Consider the following 19,816-nt stretch of genomic DNA (forward strand, 5'->3'; position numbering starts at 1 on the left):
ATCAAAAGAGAGACAAGAAGAGAGTCAAGGTGAAATGCAGCAGAAACCAGGAACTGAGGTGGCACAATTGACAGGAAACCTCTCTCCCCATCAGAGGTCTCCAGGATTGAATCTCAGTGAATCCTAGGAGAGAAAATGAGAAGACAACACAGACAGCAAAAACAGCAGGGCAGGAAGAGGGGAAGGGGGGTAAATAAATAAATAAATCTTTAAAAACAACAATAACAACAACAAAAACCCAGCCTAGGGGGAGCAAATGTGGCTTGAGCAGTTGAGCACCCACCTCCCACATGGGAGGTCTAGGGTTCAGTTCCCAGTGCCTCCTGGTGGGGAGGGGGAACAAAAAACAAGGGAAACATGTGGCTCAAGCGACTGGGCTCTTGTCTACCATATGGGAGGTCCTGGATTCGATTCCCAGGGCCTCCTGGTGAAGACAAGCTGGCCCACACCATGGACACGGAGAGCTGACGGCCCACACTGTGGAGAGCTGGCACTGCAAGATGATATAACAACAAAAAAAGGGAGACTCAGAGGAAAGACCGAGACACAGCAGACCAGGAAGATTAGGTGGCGCAAGCAACTGAATGCCTCTCAACCACATGGGAGGTCCCAGGATTGGATCCTGGTACCTCCAAAAGAGAAAGAGGAGAAGAAAAGCAGACATGGAAGAACACACAGAGGATGGACACAGAGAACAGACAGCGAACACAAACAACAATGGGGGGGGGACACGCACAAACAAACAACAAGCAAAGCAAACAAATGACAAAACGAAAACCAACTCAGAGGAGCCAACGTGGCTCAGTAGTTGAGTGCCGGCTTCCCACATAGGAGGTCTGGGGTTCAATCCCCGACCCCAATACCTCAAAAACAAACAAACAAACAAACAAAACCAGTCTGCCTTTGGTGATAGCAGCAGTGTATGGACAAACAACTGTGCTATATCCATACAATGGACTTCTACTCAGCAATAAAAAAGGAATGAATTACTAGTATGCACAGCAGTATGGGTGAAACTCGAATGCATTATGGTAAGTGCAAGAAGCCAGACTCCAACAGCTGTGTACTATGTAATACCATTATGACATTCTGGAAAGGCAACAACTATAGGGATGGGAAACTAAAGGAACTGGGTGGAGGGAAGCGCTGACTACAAAGCTGCAGGAGGGAAGTTTTCAGTTGATAGGAGAGTTCTGTATCTTAATTATGTCGGTGGTTACACGACTGTGCATCTGTCAAAACTCACTGAAATTTATTTTTTAAAAGGGTAAATTTTACTGTATTCAATGATACCTCAATAAACCTGGTTTTTTTTTTTTTAATTAAAAGTAAGACAGCGTGGTGCCCTGGACTGAAGCCATCATCCCAGGAGTGGGGTGACTGGTGAAGAGCTGAGGCTTGTCACCCTCCCTCTGCCAGTGAATGCAGTTACAGTAACCGTTAAAAAAAAAAGCACAGTGAAATAAAAACGAACACCAAGTCAACCGTCAACAAAAACCTCCAATGCCTTTCCCACAGCTCCTCTGTACGATCCTGGTGCAGATCTTCTTTTGGATTCAAATGTAAAACTGTCACCTGTCCCTCATTTAAACCCTTCCTCTTCCTAAGTCAGGAATTCACTCAAGAAGGCAGATTTTACTTTTCCTTGGAATGTCCACGACAGGATTCAGAAGGTAGGGGCTTGGACTGCAGAGGCCTGAAAAGGGGTGCTGGGAGCCGGCACAGCCCCTGGACTGTGGACCAGGGGCAGAGGAGCAGAGGCCCTGCGCCCATCACTGGACCTCTCCTCTGGCCACTCTGTGATGCAGCTCCCCACTGATGCCAAGGCCCAGGCTCGGGCTCTCTGTCCTTGGTCCCCTGGTCACCACTCTCCAGCCTCCTTGGTCTTATTGACAGCTGGGCAGGTCCCAACTTTGCTTCAGAACCCTGTGGGCCTGTGGTGCTAGGAACCGGGGAGAACACTGTCACAGGCGCTCAGGCTGGTGCAGGGGAAGCTTCTGGACCTCCGCCAGGCACTGGCTATCAGGGAGAAGCAAAACAGCCCCACAACTGGTCATCAGAGGCACCACGGAGCCGAGCCAACCCACCCTCACCTGCAGCCGGGAGAGCCAGCGCCACCCGAGGCCTAGGCCCGATTCCTGCAGCGAGGTCAGCTCCGCTCAGAGAACTTCCAGGACCTCCCTCAGACCTACTGAACCCGAAACCCTGGGGCAGAGCCTGGTGGCGGGGACGGGGCGGGGGGGTTGGCAAGCCCTCCAGGGAGTCTGGCTTCTGATGCCCGCTAAATTTTGGAACCGTGTCTGTAGCCAGGGTGCATTTAACGGCCAGCGTGGGCTTTGCTTTCCCTTGTTTTACCAGCTGTCCAGTAGCCACACCTGAAGGAAACCCCAGGGACGAAATGCAGGGCTATCCTCCAACCCCCCAACTACAGAAATGGAAGGGGGCTTCCTCCTTTGCCAGTACACAACTCTAGCTCAGCTTCCTCCTGGGACTCAGAAAGACAGGAGCCAAGGCGAAGGAGGTGACAATTCCAACACAGCAGCTGCAGCTGTGCCTAGCTCTCAGTGGTCCTTCCAGACACAGTACTTGTTCTAGAATCCTTGCTTCAGGGTCTGCTTCTGCAGCAGTGGCCTATTGCTTCCCCATCACTCCCTCGTCTAGAGCACCATCCCTGAAAGGCCCAATTCAAGTGCCAGCTCCTCCACAAAGGTCTCTGATTCAGAACAAACGACTCCACCCCCTGGGCTATTTCCTTCTGTTTTACACAGGGCAGAATGGCCACTTATCTCTCTGCCTCCCTGGCTGGATGTGAAGAGTAGGGACCATGCTAAGGAATGAAGAGAAAGCAGGCTTTCCAGAAGGGGGAAGGAAGGGCAAGAGGGCACAGAGAGCCAGAGAGCAGCCCCTGTCCCCTGATGATTTATCGCTACCTTCCCCTACCAACCAGAAGCCACACTTTCAAGGAATCTCCACAGGGACACAAGGGCAATCCTCCGCTCCTTCTCTTGCCAACCAGCCAGGAGATCTCTGTTTAATAAAACATCTCTCCCATTACCTCCATTTGCATGGAATTTAAGGCGTGCTTTACAAATGCTGCCCAAGAATGTCTCTTCTTAAAACCTCCCCGGTCATCGAAGAAGAGAAATGAAAGGCAACTCAGAAAATTAGGTCAGGATGAATAGGGAGAAAGAAATACCAATTGCCTGAAACGAGCGTGCATTCCCTGGGCAGACTGCACCAGCTACCCACACGGCAGGGTTGGAGCCAGGCTACAATAATGGGCCAGATGGCATGGGGGAAGCCACGTGCTGAGCGGAAGAATGTCTGAAAAGACCTCAGCAGGGAGACACTGCAACCTCCCAGGCTGTTAGCAAAGGTGTGAGGAGTCGGTAGTGGAGTCCACGTGGAGAAGCGAAACAGGAGAGAGTACCTGACGACCTAACGCCAAGCAGGTGGACTTACCAGGTGTGAGTTATGGGGGGAAACGCTACACCCCAGGCTCCCCCTACCAATACTCTCCTATGCCGAGTATAATCTGCCAGACTTTTCCCAAATGTTCTTTTTAGAGAGATGAAAGTGGGAAAGTAGAGGTGGTCTTATTTTAGAAACTTGCTCCTGCCTTTATTTTCACAGAGACCAAGCACATGGAAACAACCAGGCTCCATCTAAATGCTCCGTGCCCTCCTGCCAAGGGTGGTGGCAGGCTCCCAAAGGCTGGCAAGGGAAGAGCTGTCTCCTCTCACCGAGGTGGGCTGAGCCAGGAGGAATTTCCCAGGAGGTGCTGGAGCCCATCACCCATTCTGCCCCAAGCCCACCGCCAGCATCCGGGACCTTGCCAGGGCTGGGTGAGGCCAGAGCGAGCCTCGGCATCACGTGGAGGGCTCCGAGAGCAGCCCCGGCCAGGCCCCACCCTGAGTTTCCGACCCAGCAGGTGTGGGGTGAAGCTGAATGGCTGGTTTTCTCATGAGCGCCTGCATGGTCCAGGGGCCACACTCTGTGAGCCACCGGCTCAGGCACAGTGGGAAGAGAGGCACATCTGTGCAATGGGCCTTCTGGGGAAGGAGACCCCAGAGGACACAGCCATCTTCTTCCTAGGGACCGTCTGTGCTGGGGAAGAGAGTCTATGTCCGTGCTAAGACAGTCGCCACTAGCCACAGGCGGCTACTGAACACTGGAAATGTGGCTGGGAGATGTGACTTCATTTTAATCAATTTAAATTTGAATAGCCACGTCTTTCAGCTCTGAACAGGATGCTGGAGCTGCTGCCGCAGACACCCTGCCATCAGCGTGACGCTCCCACGAAGGAGAGGGCAGAGCCAAGAGGGCCACGTGCCGCAGCGGGCCCACCTTGGGGCTGCACCTCTCTCGTTTAGGACGTGCGTGTGTCCCTGTTGCAGCCATGGGCCTCCTGGCCAATACAGCCGAGAGCACCTTTAAGGCAGCCTGTGGAGAGACGTTGCTGCACACCCAGAGGACAAGGGCAACGGGAAAGAGAAGAGCGAGGAAACCAAAACGTGGCTCCCTGGGAACCTAGGAGCGTTTGTTCCGGCTGGAAGGGGTGACGAGTGCTTTCTGCGTTAAAGGCCTGGGCACAGGCGGGGAAGCTGCCCCTGCTCCAGAGGGTCCATCAGAGGGTTGCACCCTGCCTGCCTGTGGCCGGTGGCATCGCTGACCCCTCCACCCCAGGCGCGGAGCCAGCATCACACGGGATAACACCGGCCAGCGGACTGCCCACACGAGGCCTCTCCCAGGGCATGCAAAGGGCCAGCCACACAGAAAACATCTTCCCACTCATGCCTCAAATTCCCCCATTAGTAATAATTGCTACGGGTTAAGCAATTCCTCTGTCTGGAAGCCTTTTTTAAATTTCAAAGGCTCCTAGGAAAGGTAATACTTTAAACCTTAAATGTCGAGGGGAATGAATTTGTCAGATCATTGTTACTCGTTCCCAAGGGAGAAATGAGGCACCATAAATTCACAGGTTTTTTTGTTTATTATTATTATTATTGAAAAAATGAAAATGCTCTAATGATGATTGAAGTGATGAGTGCACAACTATGTGATTATACTAAATACTGCAGATGGTACACTTTGGATAAACTCTATGCTTTATTAATATATATCAATAGAATTGATTAGGTTACAAAAAAAAAAAAACCACAGGGAGCCGAGCAGAGGTGAGGCAAGAGGGTTTACCCAGTTCAATTTTCTAGAAGCCCCCACCTTACCCTCTGTTGACCCTGATGCCCCACCCCCATGCCCTTCCTCAAGGGGCAGTCCCATGTTCAAAATGCCAACCACCCCACATTCACTCGATGAGTCTAAAGACATCCAAAGCAGGCAGAACAACAAAAATGAGCATGCCACGGCCGAGAACAGGCCCCTGGCTGCTCAACAGGATGAGAGCACCCTGTTGGTCCTCTCTTCCCCTCACCACAATGGCCCCACTTACTGTAATCACTAATTAACCATCTCCCCCATGCACCCCAAGATCTATGTGTGCAATGAGGGACCAGTCCTTCCCATTCTCCACCAAACTCCAGAGCCTACTCTGGCTCATGGGAGGTCTTCAGTAAATAGGGGTCAGATTCACCTATGAAAGCTCTGCCTGTGGCTAATTCTGGAATCTCAGGCATGAGGCTTCCCTGCCCTGGATGTCAACTTCCGCCTCTGTCGATATAAGGAGGAAAGAAATAATTGGACCATGACCTCTGCAAGCCCTTCTGGCTCCACAACTCCAGCACTCACCACTGAGGCGGCACCCAGCAGACTGGAGCCACAGAACCCACGCTGGGGGTGCTAGAGGATGTCACCCAGGAACCCTATTGCAGAGGTGGTGTGAAAGACAAGAAAAGAGACACCGCCTTCCTGCCCATGTGTCGGTAGTGATGCGAGAGCACGGCCGACCTCACCTTAGGGGTCTCTGAAACCCAGGATCAGAAAGACACATCCAGTTCAGCATGGATGGCTGTCCCTGGCCCCAAGGTCACACGCTGTCCAGGGGGCTGCTACTGCTTACAGTGGAGTCTCAAAAGGCAAACAGTCTCACGGATACTGGTTGCTGAGGGAAACAGGCTCCCTGAGAGGGTCAACATCCTGAAGGGTGCGGCGGCTTGCTCGGTCGGTAGAGGTGGGGTCTGGCTGCAGACGAGGGGTTGGTCCGGTTCTGGATGAGGGGTCGGTCCCGCTTGGGACGAGGGGTCGGTCCCACCTGGGACGAGGGGTCGGTCCGGCAGCAGACGAGGGATCGGTCTCACAAGGGGTTGCACGGTTCGGCTGACGGGGTCGCCCGGCGAAGCCGGCGACGAAGGGGTCGCCCGGCGAAGCCGGCAACAAAGGGGTCGCCCGGAGAAGCAGGCGACGAAGGGGTCGCCCGGAGAAGCAGGCGACGAACTGAGGACAAGGGAGGCCAGGCCCTTGTCGGGGGCTCTCAGGACTGGAGGGCGCACGGCAGAAGAACCACCGTGGAGACAAGGTAAACACGCAAGTCCAACTTTATTGAGGGAGAGGCAACAGTTTTATAGGGGCTGGGGAAGGCTGATTGGTCGAAGCCACGCCCTGTTCTGATTGGTCGCCAGCGAAAGGTCAGTGGGCGGTACTGGACGGGGGAGGGGTGGTGGTTAGGGATTGGTTGTCGCTGTTGCTGGGGGAAGGGGCAGGGTTTAGGGATTGGTGGCTGCTGTTGCTGGGGTGGAGGGCAGACTGGATTTTTCTGCCCAGGCCTGGCTGTTGCTGCTGTCGGGGGAGGGGAAAAGGGCGGGCTGGATTTTTCCACCCACGCCTGGCTGTTACTGCTGTCGGGGGAGGGGAAAAGGGCAGACTGGAAGGGCAGGGAGAAAGAAGAAGAAGGGTGCCGCCCTACAGGCATCGTGTGGCGCCATCCGGGAGGAGGGGCAGCCGCGGAAGCATGGCTGCCGAGAAGGGGAAACCCGAGGGCACTCTGCGCCCATGCCGAGCTCCCTTCAGGGGTGGCGGTGAGTCCGACCAGCCACCCTATTATGGGGGCAGTGGCTTGGCCTGCCGCGGCTGCTCCCCCGCCAGGCCAGCAAACCACACTTCAGCCCGAGGGGTGACCACATTTCCCCCTTCTTTTCAAATAAGGACCAGGATGGCAGCAGCAACAAGTAGCTGAGGCCCAAGAGGCAGTAAGCAATGAGAGAAGCGGGGCTGAAGAGGGAGGTGAGTATGACGGGGATATAAATGTACAATTTAGGGGGTGGTATCTTGCCGTTGCAAGCAAGGGTGGCCAATGTCCAATTCTTGTTGATCTCGGCGGCTATAAGATCCATCTGTTGTTAAAAGTCCAGGATGACAGTGCGTTACAGGGAGTTGATCTCTTCTTGGCGGCGAAGAGCGGTAGAGGCAGACTGTGTGATGGTCTGGAGGATCGCAGCGGTGAGGACAAGTCGCGTCAGGGCACCAGCGACAGTGGTGGCGGCAGCGTCGGGAGTGGTGGAGACGTAGGCGAGGACAACAAGAAGGCCAAAGTCTTCACGGGCGCGAGAGAGGCCGATGTTAATGGGGCGGGCCGACATGGGGCGGCCCAATCTGCAATGCAGTAGGGGTTCAAGCGAAAAAAGGAGGGGGGCGGGGGACGAGAAAGGATGCTTTGGATGGCTGAGAAGAGGAGTGAGGTCGAGACAGGAGGAAGCTCCGCAGAAGTATGGGGAGGCAAAAGCAGAAACGTTATTAGATGTTAGAAAGCAGGCCGCAGGCCGGGGAAAGTGGGTTGCGGGCCGTTTAGCGGGGCTGGAGCTGCTTGAGAGCGATGGCGGCATGGGGGGCCATGGTTACAGAAGACTTGGGGCTGTTTCAGAGAGATCTTACACCGGTGAGTGTCTAGGAGACCAGCGAGGGCCCGAACTTGTGGGGCTTGCTTAGCAGATAGGATGTTACCCATTGCTAATGGCCTTTTGGAGCCGATAAGAAAAGGGGCCCTTACCTTGAGAGTGTGGCAATGGGAGCCGAGGTGCGCGGTGAGACGAGGGGTCGGAGCCGGTGGGGCTCCGACGGTGGTCGCAGGCCAAGAGAAGGCCCCGACGAGGGGAGGGCGGGACGACGAGCAGTGGAGCAAGGCAAAGGGGAGCAAGCGTGGAGGGGAGGAGGCAGAGGTGAAGGCAGGGGTGGAGGTGCTCAGGCACGCGCTCCTGAGAGTTTTATTGGCGCCTCTTAATCATAGCGGGTCGGTATAAGCCCCCAACATGGAAGGAGAAAGCCATCCAGCGATTCTCCCAGACCGCCGTGGATCATATGAGGTCACCAAGGTTCAGGAGCAGCAATGCAGAGCGAAAAGATAGGGGTGAGAAGAGAGGAGGGCGTAGAGCTGTGGTAGGGTTACTTCAGACGTGCAAGCGCGTGCTCCCGAGAAATCTAAGGCTCCTCTTAATCATAGCGGGTCGGTATAAGCCCCCGACATGGAAGGAGAAAGCCATCCAGCGATTCTCTCAGACCGCCGTGGATCATATGAGGTAGCCAAGGCTCAGGTAGCAGCAATGTTGCACGAGAGAAGTCCCAAGGTGAGAAGAGAGGAGGGGGTAGGGCTGTGGTAGGATTACTTCAGACGTGCAAGCGCACGCTCCCGAGAAATCCAAGGCTCCTCTTAATCATAGCGGGTCGGTATAAGCCCCCGACATGGAAGGAGAAAGCCATCCAGCGATTCTCCCAGACCGCCGTGGATCATATGAGGTAGCCAAGGCTCAGGTAGCAGCAATGTTGCACGAGAGAAGTCCCAAGGTGAGAAGAGAGGAGGGGGGGGCCGCCAGGTTATGGAGTGAGGCTGTGGTGGAGTTGCCTTGCCCCACGTTGTGCTGTGGTGGGGTTGCTTTGCCCCACGTTGGGCGCCAACTGCGGCGGCTTGCTCGGTCGGTAGAGGTGGGGTCTGGCTGCGGACGAGGGGTCGGTCCAGCTCTGGACGAGGGGTCGGTCCCGCTTGGGACGAGGGGTCGGTCCCACTTGGGACGAGGGGTCGGTCCGGCAGCAGACGAGGGATCGGTCTCACAAGGGGTTGCGCGGTTCGGCTGACGGGGTCGCCCGGCGAAGCCGGCGACGAAGGGGTCGCCCGGAGAAGCAGGCGACGAAGGGGTCGCCCGGAGAAGCAGGCGACGAAAGGGTCGCCCGGAGAAGCAGGCGATGAACTGGGGACAAGGGAGGCCAGGCTCTTGTCGGGGGCTCTCAAGACTGGAGGGCGCACGGCAGAAGAACCACCGCGGAGACATGGTAAACACGCAAGTCCAACTTTATTGAGGGAGAGGCAACAGTTTTATAGGGGCTGGGGAAGGCTGATTGGTCGAAGCCATGCCCTGTTCTGATTGGTCGCCGGCTAAAAGTCAGTGGGCGGTACTAGATGGGGGAGGGGTGGTAGTTAGGGATTAGTTGTCGCTGTTGCTGGGGGAAGTGGCAGGGTTTAGGGATTAGTGGCTGCTGTTGCTGGGGTGGAGGGCAGACTGGATTTTTCCGCCCAGGCCTGGCTGTTGCTGCTGTCGGGGGAGGGGAAAAGGGCGGGCTAGATTTTTCCACCCACGCCTGGCTGTTGCTGCTGTCGAGGGAGGGGAAAAAGGCAGACTAGAATTTTCCGCCCTGCGCCTGCGCAGGGAGAAAGAAGAAGAAAAGTGCCGCCCCACAGGCATCGTGTGGCGCCATCCGGGAAGAGGGGCGGCTGCGGAAGCATGGCTGCCGAGAAGGGGAGACCCGAGGGCACTCTGCGCCCATGCCGAGCTCCCTTCAGGGGTGGCGGTGAGTCCGACCAGCCACCCTATTATGGGGGCAGCGGCTTGGCCTGCCGCAGCTGCTCCCCCGCCAGGCCAGCAAATCACACTTCAGCCCGAGGAGTGACCACAGAAGGGGTGGGGGGGGTAATGGCAACACACGTGCCTCCCCCTGCACCCCCTTCCTTTCTAACACCTGAACCAGAGTCCTGCCCTTCTCCATGATATGGCAGGGACAGATGCAGGGCATTAAATATCCTGCCATAACCACTGGGAGGACTGGGAGTGTGTGAACTGCAATGTACACTGAAGTCCATGCAGTGTAGCAGGGCTCCAAAATGTAATCAAGTGCAGAGAAGGTGCCGTGCTGATGGGAGAGGTTCTGATGTGGGAGGAGTGGGGGGGGTAATATGGGAACCTCTTACATTTTTTAATTTAACATTTGTGTGATCTATGTATCTTTAAAAAAGAAAAGATTAAAAAAAAAAGAGGACTAAGTGCTGATAGGAGGAAGAGAATGGAAATGATGGGAGAGGATAGTCCTGAGGGATGTGACAAGTGAGGGCCAGAATCCAGCCCAGGAGCCGGGGGCTCTAGCCCACACCCAGACCCCACCCGCCTGGCCACCTCCCGGCGGGGTACTCACCCACACTGCTGAGGGAGCTGCTGCTCTCCGAGTCCGAAGGCATGATGGACAGGATGCTGTAGGTGGAGCCTGAGGGCAGAAGGAAGACAGATGGTTACCAGCCCCGGAGGAGCTGCTCGCCTCACCCAGACAGAACTGCCAGACCAACTGGGCCTCAGTCAACACCAGGCCATGACGACCAACGCCAGGACTAGAACTCAGGAACCAAGAGCCAGGCAGGGGGAAGCGGGTGTGGCTCAAGAGGCTGGGTGCCCGCCTACCACATGGGAAGTCCCGGGTTCGGTTCCCAGTGCCTCCTAAAGAAGACACAGAGCAGACAACAAGTGCAAATGATGGGGTTGGGGGGTGGGGAGAAATATATAAGTAAAATAAATCTTAAAAGAAAATAAAAATAAAGAGCCGGGCAGAGAAGGGGCAGTCCACCTAGCCCTCCACTGCACCTCTCTGCAACATTCTGGCTCAGGGGAGCAGCTCAAGGGGCAGAGTGGCAACTGGGAGTCACTGCACTGGCTTCCTGCTGGGACATCTGGGGAAAGGCTTAGCCAGGGTACAACAGGCCCCAGGGATTTCCTGCAGATTGTTATCAACGTGATTCTGGCAGAGGCAGCAGGGCATCAATTAAGCATCAACCGAACTATTTGTTCTGCTATGTCCTAGCTGTCCTTAATAATTTAGTCAGTGTCTTCTTCCTGATTAAACATTACTCATAAACTTATGAGCAATTACACCATCACCAAAGCCAGGGAGTAACACAGGCTTTCCTTTTTCCTTTTTTTAAGTCTTGGTTGACAATGTTAACTCCTGATCTTTGGACACAATTAATTTGAATTCAGATATTTTCAAAGCCAAGATGTTGTCCTCCTGGCATCTGGGGGAAAAACAAACCTTGGATCTGGAATCCCCATTTCTGAACCCACAACTCAAGTCTACCTAAAGAAGCTAAGTCAGGCCCAGCAAGTCACTTCAGTTTTCTGGGACTCTAATTATTAATGATTTTAGAAACAAATGGTGTGCTTTGCTTATCAAGACTACAAATGTGGGAAGCAGATTTCGCTCAACTGATAGAGCGTCCGCCTACCATATGGGAGGTCCAGGGTTCAAACCCAGGGCCTCCTGACCTGTGTGGTGAGCTGGCCCATGCACAGTGCTGATGTGCACAAGGAGTGCCATGCCATAGGGGAGCCCCACACACAAGGAGTGCACCCTGCAAGGAGAGCCACCCCACATGAGAAAAGCGCAGCCTGCCCAGAACTGGTGCCACGCACACGGAGAGCTGATGCAACAAGATGACACAACAAAAGAGACACAGAAGAACACACAGTGAATGGACACAGAGAGCAGATTGGGGGGGGAGGGGGAGAGAAATAAATAAAAATACATCTTAAAAAAAAAAGACTGCCAGTGACAGAAAATTAAGAGGGAGGGAAAATCAACTCCAATTCTTAACTGGGAGTTGGGGGTGGAGCACAACATGCAGAGATTATGGATCAAATAAAATAGGCTGATGAGAGGAATGCAGTGTTTTATACTTGGAATCAAAAGAACTATGCAGTGAAGAGTTGTGCACCATGGCACTGGGAGGGCAAGCCAGAGGTGGCTTTTTGCAGTGGAGTCTTTGAACAAGCCTTAGGGTATTGGTAACAAAAAGCTGCCAAGAAGGAATAAATTCTTGGGCTCAGGAACAGAAACGTGGAGGCCAGATTTAAGGGGTTCTCTTCCACCTCCACTCTGGACTAGCCACCCTACACCTGGACATCCTCAGAAGGGGAGGAAGATGCTGAGGAGATGGGGCAGAAATAGCCAGGGGGACTCAAAGACTTGTACAGGGGGGCAGGAGACCCCAAGGGGGGAATGGAAAGACCACACGTGTAAGCCGAGTGGGAGGGGCACCTGAACATAAAGGTGTGCAGGTGAGCGGGCACGTGTGCCCATCAGAAAAAGAGACGAAAGGGGAGGGAAAAAGAGAAAGCAAGGAAAAAGAAGGATTTGGGCAATGGGGAGAACAAGGACAGTGGCCAGGAATGACGGGCAGCCTCTTTAGCACACTTTCTGGGTTTAAGCTCTGAAGAACCTGAGGGTGTTTAGACTGGGTGGAAGGGAACAGGGAGGTGTTCTAATCCAAACAGGACTGTCTGAAGGGATTAAATGCATCCTATATGGCCTTCAGCAACAGAACTGGGAACAGAGGTTGATGCTGGAGGAAGCTGCAGCTCTCCACAAGCTGGGACACGCACCGACACGCTTCCTGCTCCAGGGGCCTCCAGTTTCTTGGGGTGAAATCCCCTCAGGCACCCATGTTCGCAGCAGGCCCGGCGCTCACTGGGCTTGTGCTTATCACCCAGGATGTGTCCAGCTCCAAAGGGAGATGGACCCAGAAAACCCTGATCCATCCCGAACTTCTACGATCTCACTGAAAACTGAATGAGGGGAGCCGACGTGGCTCGAGCAGCCGAGCACCTGCTTCCCACATGGGAGGTCCCGGGTTTGCTTCCAGTGCCTCCTAAAAACAGCAAGCAAACAAAGAACCAACTCAGGGGATGGGATGTGGCTCGGTGGCTGAGCACCCTCTTCCCACAGACGAGGTCCTGGGTTCAGTCCCTAGCCCCAGGACCTCAAAAAACAAAACAAAACCGTATTCAAGGCTCAGCCTCCCACATTTAAAGTCAACCCACCCGCTACAGCTTTCCTGTCCATTCACACCTCCACATTTTGGTCTCAGCAAAACAATGCGCAACATGATGTTTTCCAAAGTCTCTCTCTTCCCATTCCATAAATATTAATTGTTGCTTACAGATCTGTGAAACCAAGTCAAATTTCATGTTAGGCAAATCCACTGGTATCTTTCAAGATCAAGAACCCAATGCAAGGTCTATCTCCTAAACTCAATCGCCATTTTTAAATTTTTATTTCTTAAGCAGTACTGGGGATTGAACCTTGGAACTCCTGCATGGGAAGCAGGCACTCAACCACTGAGCCACATCTGCTCCCCAGTTTTTTCTTTTAATGGGAGTAAGGGAGGCTAGCTGGGTGGCTTTTTTTTTTTTTTTTTTTTCGGTAAAACGCCTCCTAAGAAAAGCCGGCACAGATGGGCGCAAACATTCTGCTCGGAGGCCTCTGCTATGCCCAATCCTCCTTGTGACGCTGCGGCCTGCTCTCCACTCATTTTCAAGGTTGGCATCAACAGCGCCCCACCTTCCACTAAGGTGCCCTCCTGTTCACCCCCCCATGGTGCATTCCACTGTTAATTAACATGGCAGATGCCGCCTCCCTTGGCGGGGGGAGTCCCCCGGCCAACCCCGACATGTTCTGTCCCTCTGCCCGGTACCCCAGTCCTGACCCGGGGAAGGGTGACATCTCTCTGCATCTCTGGGCATCACCTCCCCCCCCAAGTCAGCTGGCAGGGCTCCTAGGAGCCGGGGGCGGGGGGCAGGAGCGATTGTAATTGGAAAGAGCCCAGATTTTACAATGTTCTCAGCGCCTCGGACGTCATGAGGGTGGGGGGAGCCCGAAGACGCTGTTGTCTTGGTCACACCTTGTCTCTGCCCCTATTGTTGTCTTAAAAGCCTGTGTGGTCAGGGCTGTCGGGAACAGGCAAAGACAGACCCTCCTGGAGTCACGCCGCGTCCTTCCAGGCTGGTGTCCTGGGAATTTCACAATCAAATCCGGAGGCCGATGCGAGTCCCGTCCACTCCCACGCTTCCCTGCCCAGTGGCCCTCAGGGTCCGCCACTGCCCAGTCCAGTCTCCACCCCAACCCACCCTATAACCTGAGGCAGCTCCAGACGTGGGCCGCAGGGAGAAACGGGAGATGATGAGCACTCCCCAGCGCACGGAGAGGCCCGGGCTAACCAGGAAGCAGAAGCAGCCCCCTCCCGTCCCCCACCCCCCCACAGAGCCCGGACGGGTTCAGGAGGCTCAGAGGCTCCTGCAGCGCCCCAAGCCCAAGCCTGTGCAGAAGTCCCCAGGGGACCCAGAGAAATCAGTAGGATGAGAGCGATCTGGAAGCATTTCCAGAAAAGAAAAGGCTGAGGCCACGCTTCAGTGGGTCAGAGTGATAGATCTGCAAGTTTGCCATCAGAGGACTTATCCCGGGACCTCGTCAAAGGACAGTTTCCCACTCCAATGGGGGTGGGGCCTGAGGGTCTGCACTTCTAACAGGCTCCCAGGAGATGTGGTCTGGACAGGGGCCCTCGCACTTGCAGGAGATGGGCAGATGGGGTGCCAGTGCGAGTGGTGGCAGAGCCCTGGGGGGGAGGCCGACTGGGTCTGGGGACCCCCAGGACTACAGGCCTGGCCCCTGGGCAGTGTCTGCATCCTTCCCAAGGCCCGGCCTGGCCTCTGCGAATTCTGTTTACTCTGTGACTCAGGCCCTCAGGTCACAGGGACCACTTCAAAAGCACTTCCAGTAAAATCATCCGAGCGAAAAAAGAGAACACCCCAGCCCTAGGGCCCGAGCCTGCAGGGCCCAAGAGAGTTGGGGGTGCCCTCTATGCAACCCTTCATTCACCTGCAGCTTGCAAAGGTGGGGGGTGACGGACGACACACCACGATGACCACGACACACTCTTCTTCCACCCGGCAATGAAGCCCTTCACCCGGGACTCGTCCGCCTCAGCCTTGAACACCAGGCGGAGCTCTTCCCGTTCTGCCTTCCCAGCCTTCCAAGGAAAGGCTCACTGGCCGCGGGACCCCGCCCACTCCGTCCCCCTCCCCAGCACCTCGGGACAGGGGAAGCGGTGCTCCCGGGGGCTCTGGGCTCCCTGAAGGCAGAGCAGGGGGTGCTGCCCGTGCACTCCCAGGCCCCCCCTTTGCCCACCTCCAGATCACACCCTGAGGGACCCACCACCCCACACTCATGGGTGTCGGTCAGGATCCCGACACACGCCCTGAGCCCTGAGAGGCACCGGGCTAGGTTTCAGTAGAAGACAAGCCCGGGGCCCAGAAGCCTTGGGGGCTACTCGCCTGCTGTGAGACTCTACAGAAATCCCTGCCCCTCTCTGGGTCCGTAAACCGAGGCAGCACACTGCCGTGATGAGAACATGGATGCCAGAGCCAGCCTGCCTGAGGTCACCTCTCAACTCTGCCATTTACCAGCTGTGTGCCCTTAGGTAAAGTGACTTAGCCTCTCTGTGCCCACCATTTGCTTATCTGTAAAATGGGATCATAGCAGGACTTACCTCATGGAGATGTTGTGAGGTCATCTGAGTTAATAAATAAAAGGCGCCTGACACAGCAGCTGGCATGGACAGCAGTCCAAGGGTATGCTCCTGTTTTTATCTTCAAAGGAGACCACTAAGTGCCAGGACTGAGCTGAGCACGTCACATGCACTGTCTCATTTCATTCCCCTAACAATCCTGTGGTTATCATGATCATCATTTTACAAAGGGGGAAACTAAGGGTTAGAAAAATGGAGCCACTTGCTTAATAAGGGTCATGGTACAGCTAATAAGGGGACAACAAGGAAACAAAGCCAGGCAATCTGGCCCCAGTGCCTGTGCTCTTAGCCCCTGTATACAGTACTTCTGCCTGGCTCTAGAAATGCAAATGCAGTCAGGGAGGACTTCCTGGAGGAAGGGGTCTGGAGTGAGTGGTCCCTGGGGGCTGGTGGACTTGGATAAGTACAAGAGAAGCCAGATCAGCTTGAAGCCAGACAAGCAGCAGAACCTGCACCCTGTGCAAGTGAGAAGCCTCCAGGCCCAGGGCCGCCCAGAATAGATGCTCCAGGGGCGGGGGTCCTTGTTGCCTCCCCGCCCTCCTCCCCCCTCTAAGGCATTCTGAGCTGAGCAAGAAATGAGACTGAAAAGGGGAGGGGGGTCAGCCCTCCCTGGAGAATCACTCAACTCAGTGCTGCAGAGATAAGGCGGTGGGAGGGGGAGCTGTCCGCTCATCACCCGGTACAGAGCCCCCTTTCTGCTTCCGAGGTCCCCGAGGTGCTGGGAGGGCGCCTTCAGCTGCTAAGAAGCCTCCCTGCAGGCCTGTGCCCAGGGCCCTGCGGCTCCCCTGGGGGCCTCAGACTCCCGCACTGTAACAGCTCAGTCAAGGCTGCGGGCCCCGAGACCCAGACTTGAAGGCTGCCAGCCCCCAGCATTCCAGGAGAGGTGACCGAGGGATGGGGGACCGAGGGATGGGGGACTGAGGCCCCGCGAGCGGCTGCACTGCACATGCACGTGCCCACCTTGGGTGGGGGGGAAACACTGTTCTCCTGACATGCCCCGAAGAAGTGGGTAACAGAGGACCCTGGCTACCTCTGGGTCAGACAAAGATTCACCCAACCGGGCACCTTTCAAAGTATCAGGTTCATAAGTTAAAGACCTAAAATTGGTTTTCCCCAGCTGAGATGCAGCTGCAGTGTCCTTGACAAAGTTTTAAACAAGAATATTCAGGGAGAAGATGTGGTTCAACCAATTGGGCACCTCCCTCCCACAAGGGAGGTCCCGGGTTCATTTCCTGGTGCCTCCTAAAAAGAACACGAGCACTCAACGAACAGACACAGAGAGCAGACAGCGACGTAGAAACCACTGGAGGTTAGGGGGTGGGTAGAGAAATAAATAAATAAAATAAATCTTTAAAGAAAAAATAATCAAACTGCTGACGTACCCGAGTAATGATGCTCATTTCCCCCTTTTCGAGTCATTGTAAGGACAGCAGTCTGTCTTTCAAGGGTGAATGGGAGTATCCATTTCCCAGGTAACCGGAGAGTTAAAGCTGAGAGCGTGCACAGAAAATCTGCAGGGGGCAGCACGACCAGGAAGCACGCCTGCTGGGCTCCAAGCTCATAGTTTAAACCCTTCTCCCACAACTCTGGGGACCACCTATAAAGTAACAGGCTGAACGAGCAGATTCTGAGAAACTCTCAGCTGTCAATTTTGCCCCCTTACCTGCTCAGAAGGCAAAAATAAGAAAACAGAGGGAAAGCAAAGCATACACAGCCATAAGTAATCATTTGACACTATTAAAATAAAGGCCTTCTCTCACTAACTTTTGTTTCTTTTTTTTTCTGGCATATGAAGAAGGAAAGATGGAAGTCTTGAATTTTGGAAGAAAAAAAATAGCAGTCAGGAAGCTTGCTTTCCCTTGTCAGCTAAGCAAAGGTTCCTGGAGGTTTTTGGAAAGGCCTATGTCTGATGAAAGTCACCTTCCTTGGTTCCTCTCCTTTTTAGAGCCTCGGGATGGAGGCAGGAGAGGGAGAAGGGAACCGGGCAGGGGGGTGAGGGGGGGGGAGGTTTCCAAGACCTTCAACTTGGCCCCAGGGCCTGAGGTGAGAACACCTCTCCATCCTGCCTCTCCATCACTGAACACAAGTCCTGCTTCCTGCTGTCATCTGGCCAGCCACGAGACAGTGTGCCACCCAGGAGGCCCAGCAGGAGGGCCCTCAGCAGGGTCTGGGGAGCTGGGCCACAGCGCACACCCCAGAGGGTGGAGGATGGACTGGGACCAGCTCCAGGAGCCCCCACCACCATGCAAGGATCATCAGGGCACACGGTCATGATCAACGGATGCGGCCCAGCCTGACCTGCACCCCAGAGGTGGGCACAGAGGCACCAGCCACAGCATCTGCAGCAACAGCAGCAGCAAGCTCCCCTCTTCTCTGCCTGCTCCACACAGCGAGTGTCCCCGGCATGAGGACAAAACCGAGAGGGCACAGGGAGCCTGAGCAGCCACTGCCTCTGCCCTGGAATAAACCTCTGAGAGCATGAGAGGACATGCGGGCAGGAAGCAGCTCCTGGAAAGGCACAGCACTGGCTCCCTCCAGCTCCAGCACCCCAGCAGTGCTCCATGTCCCCTTCTCAGCAAGACACAGAAGAGGCAGCTGCCTCCCTCGCACACTGCACCGCCCCGCGTCCCCCACAGAGCACACCAACCACCTCGGGCACAGGCACAGGCTCCGGGGCCAGATGGCCCAGCTCAAACCCGCCACCTTCCAGCTGTGCAACTGGGGCAAGGTGCTTCAGCGTTCTGGCTGTTTCCTCATCTGTACAAAAGGAAGGAGAGCGGTGGGCTCTGGGGACTCAGTTATGCCGCAACAAGGAGAGACAGGAAGAGCCTTAGATTGGGCACGAGGCAAAAGGGCCATAAAGCCTGCCTCTCCCCGGTAACCTGGCTCTCCTGGCCACCTAGGTATGGCAGGGCACAGCCTCGCCTCTGCGGTGTAGACTGTGAGCTGCTACTAGCTAGTCTTGGCAGATGACCACCAGCCTTCCCTAGAACATGGGGCAGCTTTATGGCTCAAGCTGCTTGAGCCCCTGAGGTGCCTCCTATTACCCCACCCCCAGGACCTGACGGCTCTCCTCCAAATGGGTGTCCCCCCCGCTGCACACCAGCCTCTCGATGTCTGAGTGCAGCCCTGTGCCTCTGCTTTCTTCTCCTTTAGGGAAAGGGGGCCCCCGCACCCCTGCCACCATTCCGCCAGCCGTGGCCAATTCCCAGCCATCCCCCTTCTCCCCTCTTGAGCTCCCAATTCCACCATTCCATCAGAACAAATACGGGTGTCCACCATGAGCTTGGCATCGCACCAGGCCCTGCATCTGCTTTCTCACCCAGTCCTCACAGCCATGTGCACGTGGCCTCAGGCAAGGAGCCGGAGGCACCAGAAGAAGTGCCCGTGCTCTGGACAGGACACTGCCCCCGGGACTCAGATGCCCCCGAGTATTGACCAGATGCTCACTGAACACCATTCCAGGTACTCGGGATGCAGCAAAGAACAAGACGGACAAAGTCTCCGCCCTCATGGAGCTCACGTTGGCGGGAGGCGGGTGGTCAGCAAAGTAAACCAATCAACAAATATAAACTGTATCAGGTGATAATTGCTATGGAGAAAAATGCAGCAGGGTGCCTGCTGTAGGGAGGAGAGGTGGCTGTTTTGTCCAAGGGTCAGGGAAGCCGCTCTAAGAAAGCCACATTTAAGCAGAGACCTTAGGAAAATGCGGAGTAGGAAGCAGATGTGGCTAAAGTGATTGGGTTCCGTCTATCAAACAGAAGGTCCAGGGTTCGAGTCCCAGGTCCTCCCGGTGAAGGTGAGCTCGCCTGAGTGGAGTGCTGGCCCATGTGGGGGGCTGGTGCAGCAAGATGACACAACAAAAAGAGAGACAGAGAAGAGACAGTAAGAGATGCACAGACCAGGGAGCTGAGGTGGCACAAGAGACAGAGCACCTCTCTCTCACTGCAGAAGGTCCCTGGATCGGTTCCCAGTGCCATCTAAAGAGAAGACAAGCAGACACAGAAGAACACACAGCGAATGGACACAGAAAGCAAATGCAAGCACAAAACAATGAAGGGGGGCGGGGTATAGAAATAAATAAATAAATCTTAAGGGGAAAAAAGAAAATGCAGAATGCTGGAGAAATGTCCTTTCAGGCAGAGGGAAAGCAAGTGCAAAGTCTGGGGCAAGACTGTGCTTGATGAGTTCCAGAAACAGCAAGGAGGCCGGTAGATCTGGGTGGAGTGCAGAAGTGAGAGGGGCAGCAGA

General features: G+C 55.1%; 1 protein-coding gene across 1 annotated transcript in view; it reads right to left on the bottom strand.

Annotated features, from left to right (window-relative positions):
• Positions 1–19,816, bottom strand: part of LOC131278775 (disks large homolog 5-like) — a 91,080-nt gene that overhangs the window by 62,889 nt on the left and 8,375 nt on the right. Inside the window, 1 exon segment of the mRNA XM_058299237.2 lies at positions 10,351–10,419. Coding sequence (XP_058155220.1) covers positions 10,351–10,393 — 43 coding nt within the window. The 5' untranslated portion in view covers positions 10,394–10,419.

Source organism: Dasypus novemcinctus, chromosome 6 (assembly GCF_030445035.2).
Source record: "Dasypus novemcinctus isolate mDasNov1 chromosome 6, mDasNov1.1.hap2, whole genome shotgun sequence".
In the NCBI taxonomy this organism is placed as follows: Eukaryota; Metazoa; Chordata; class Mammalia; order Cingulata; family Dasypodidae; genus Dasypus; species Dasypus novemcinctus.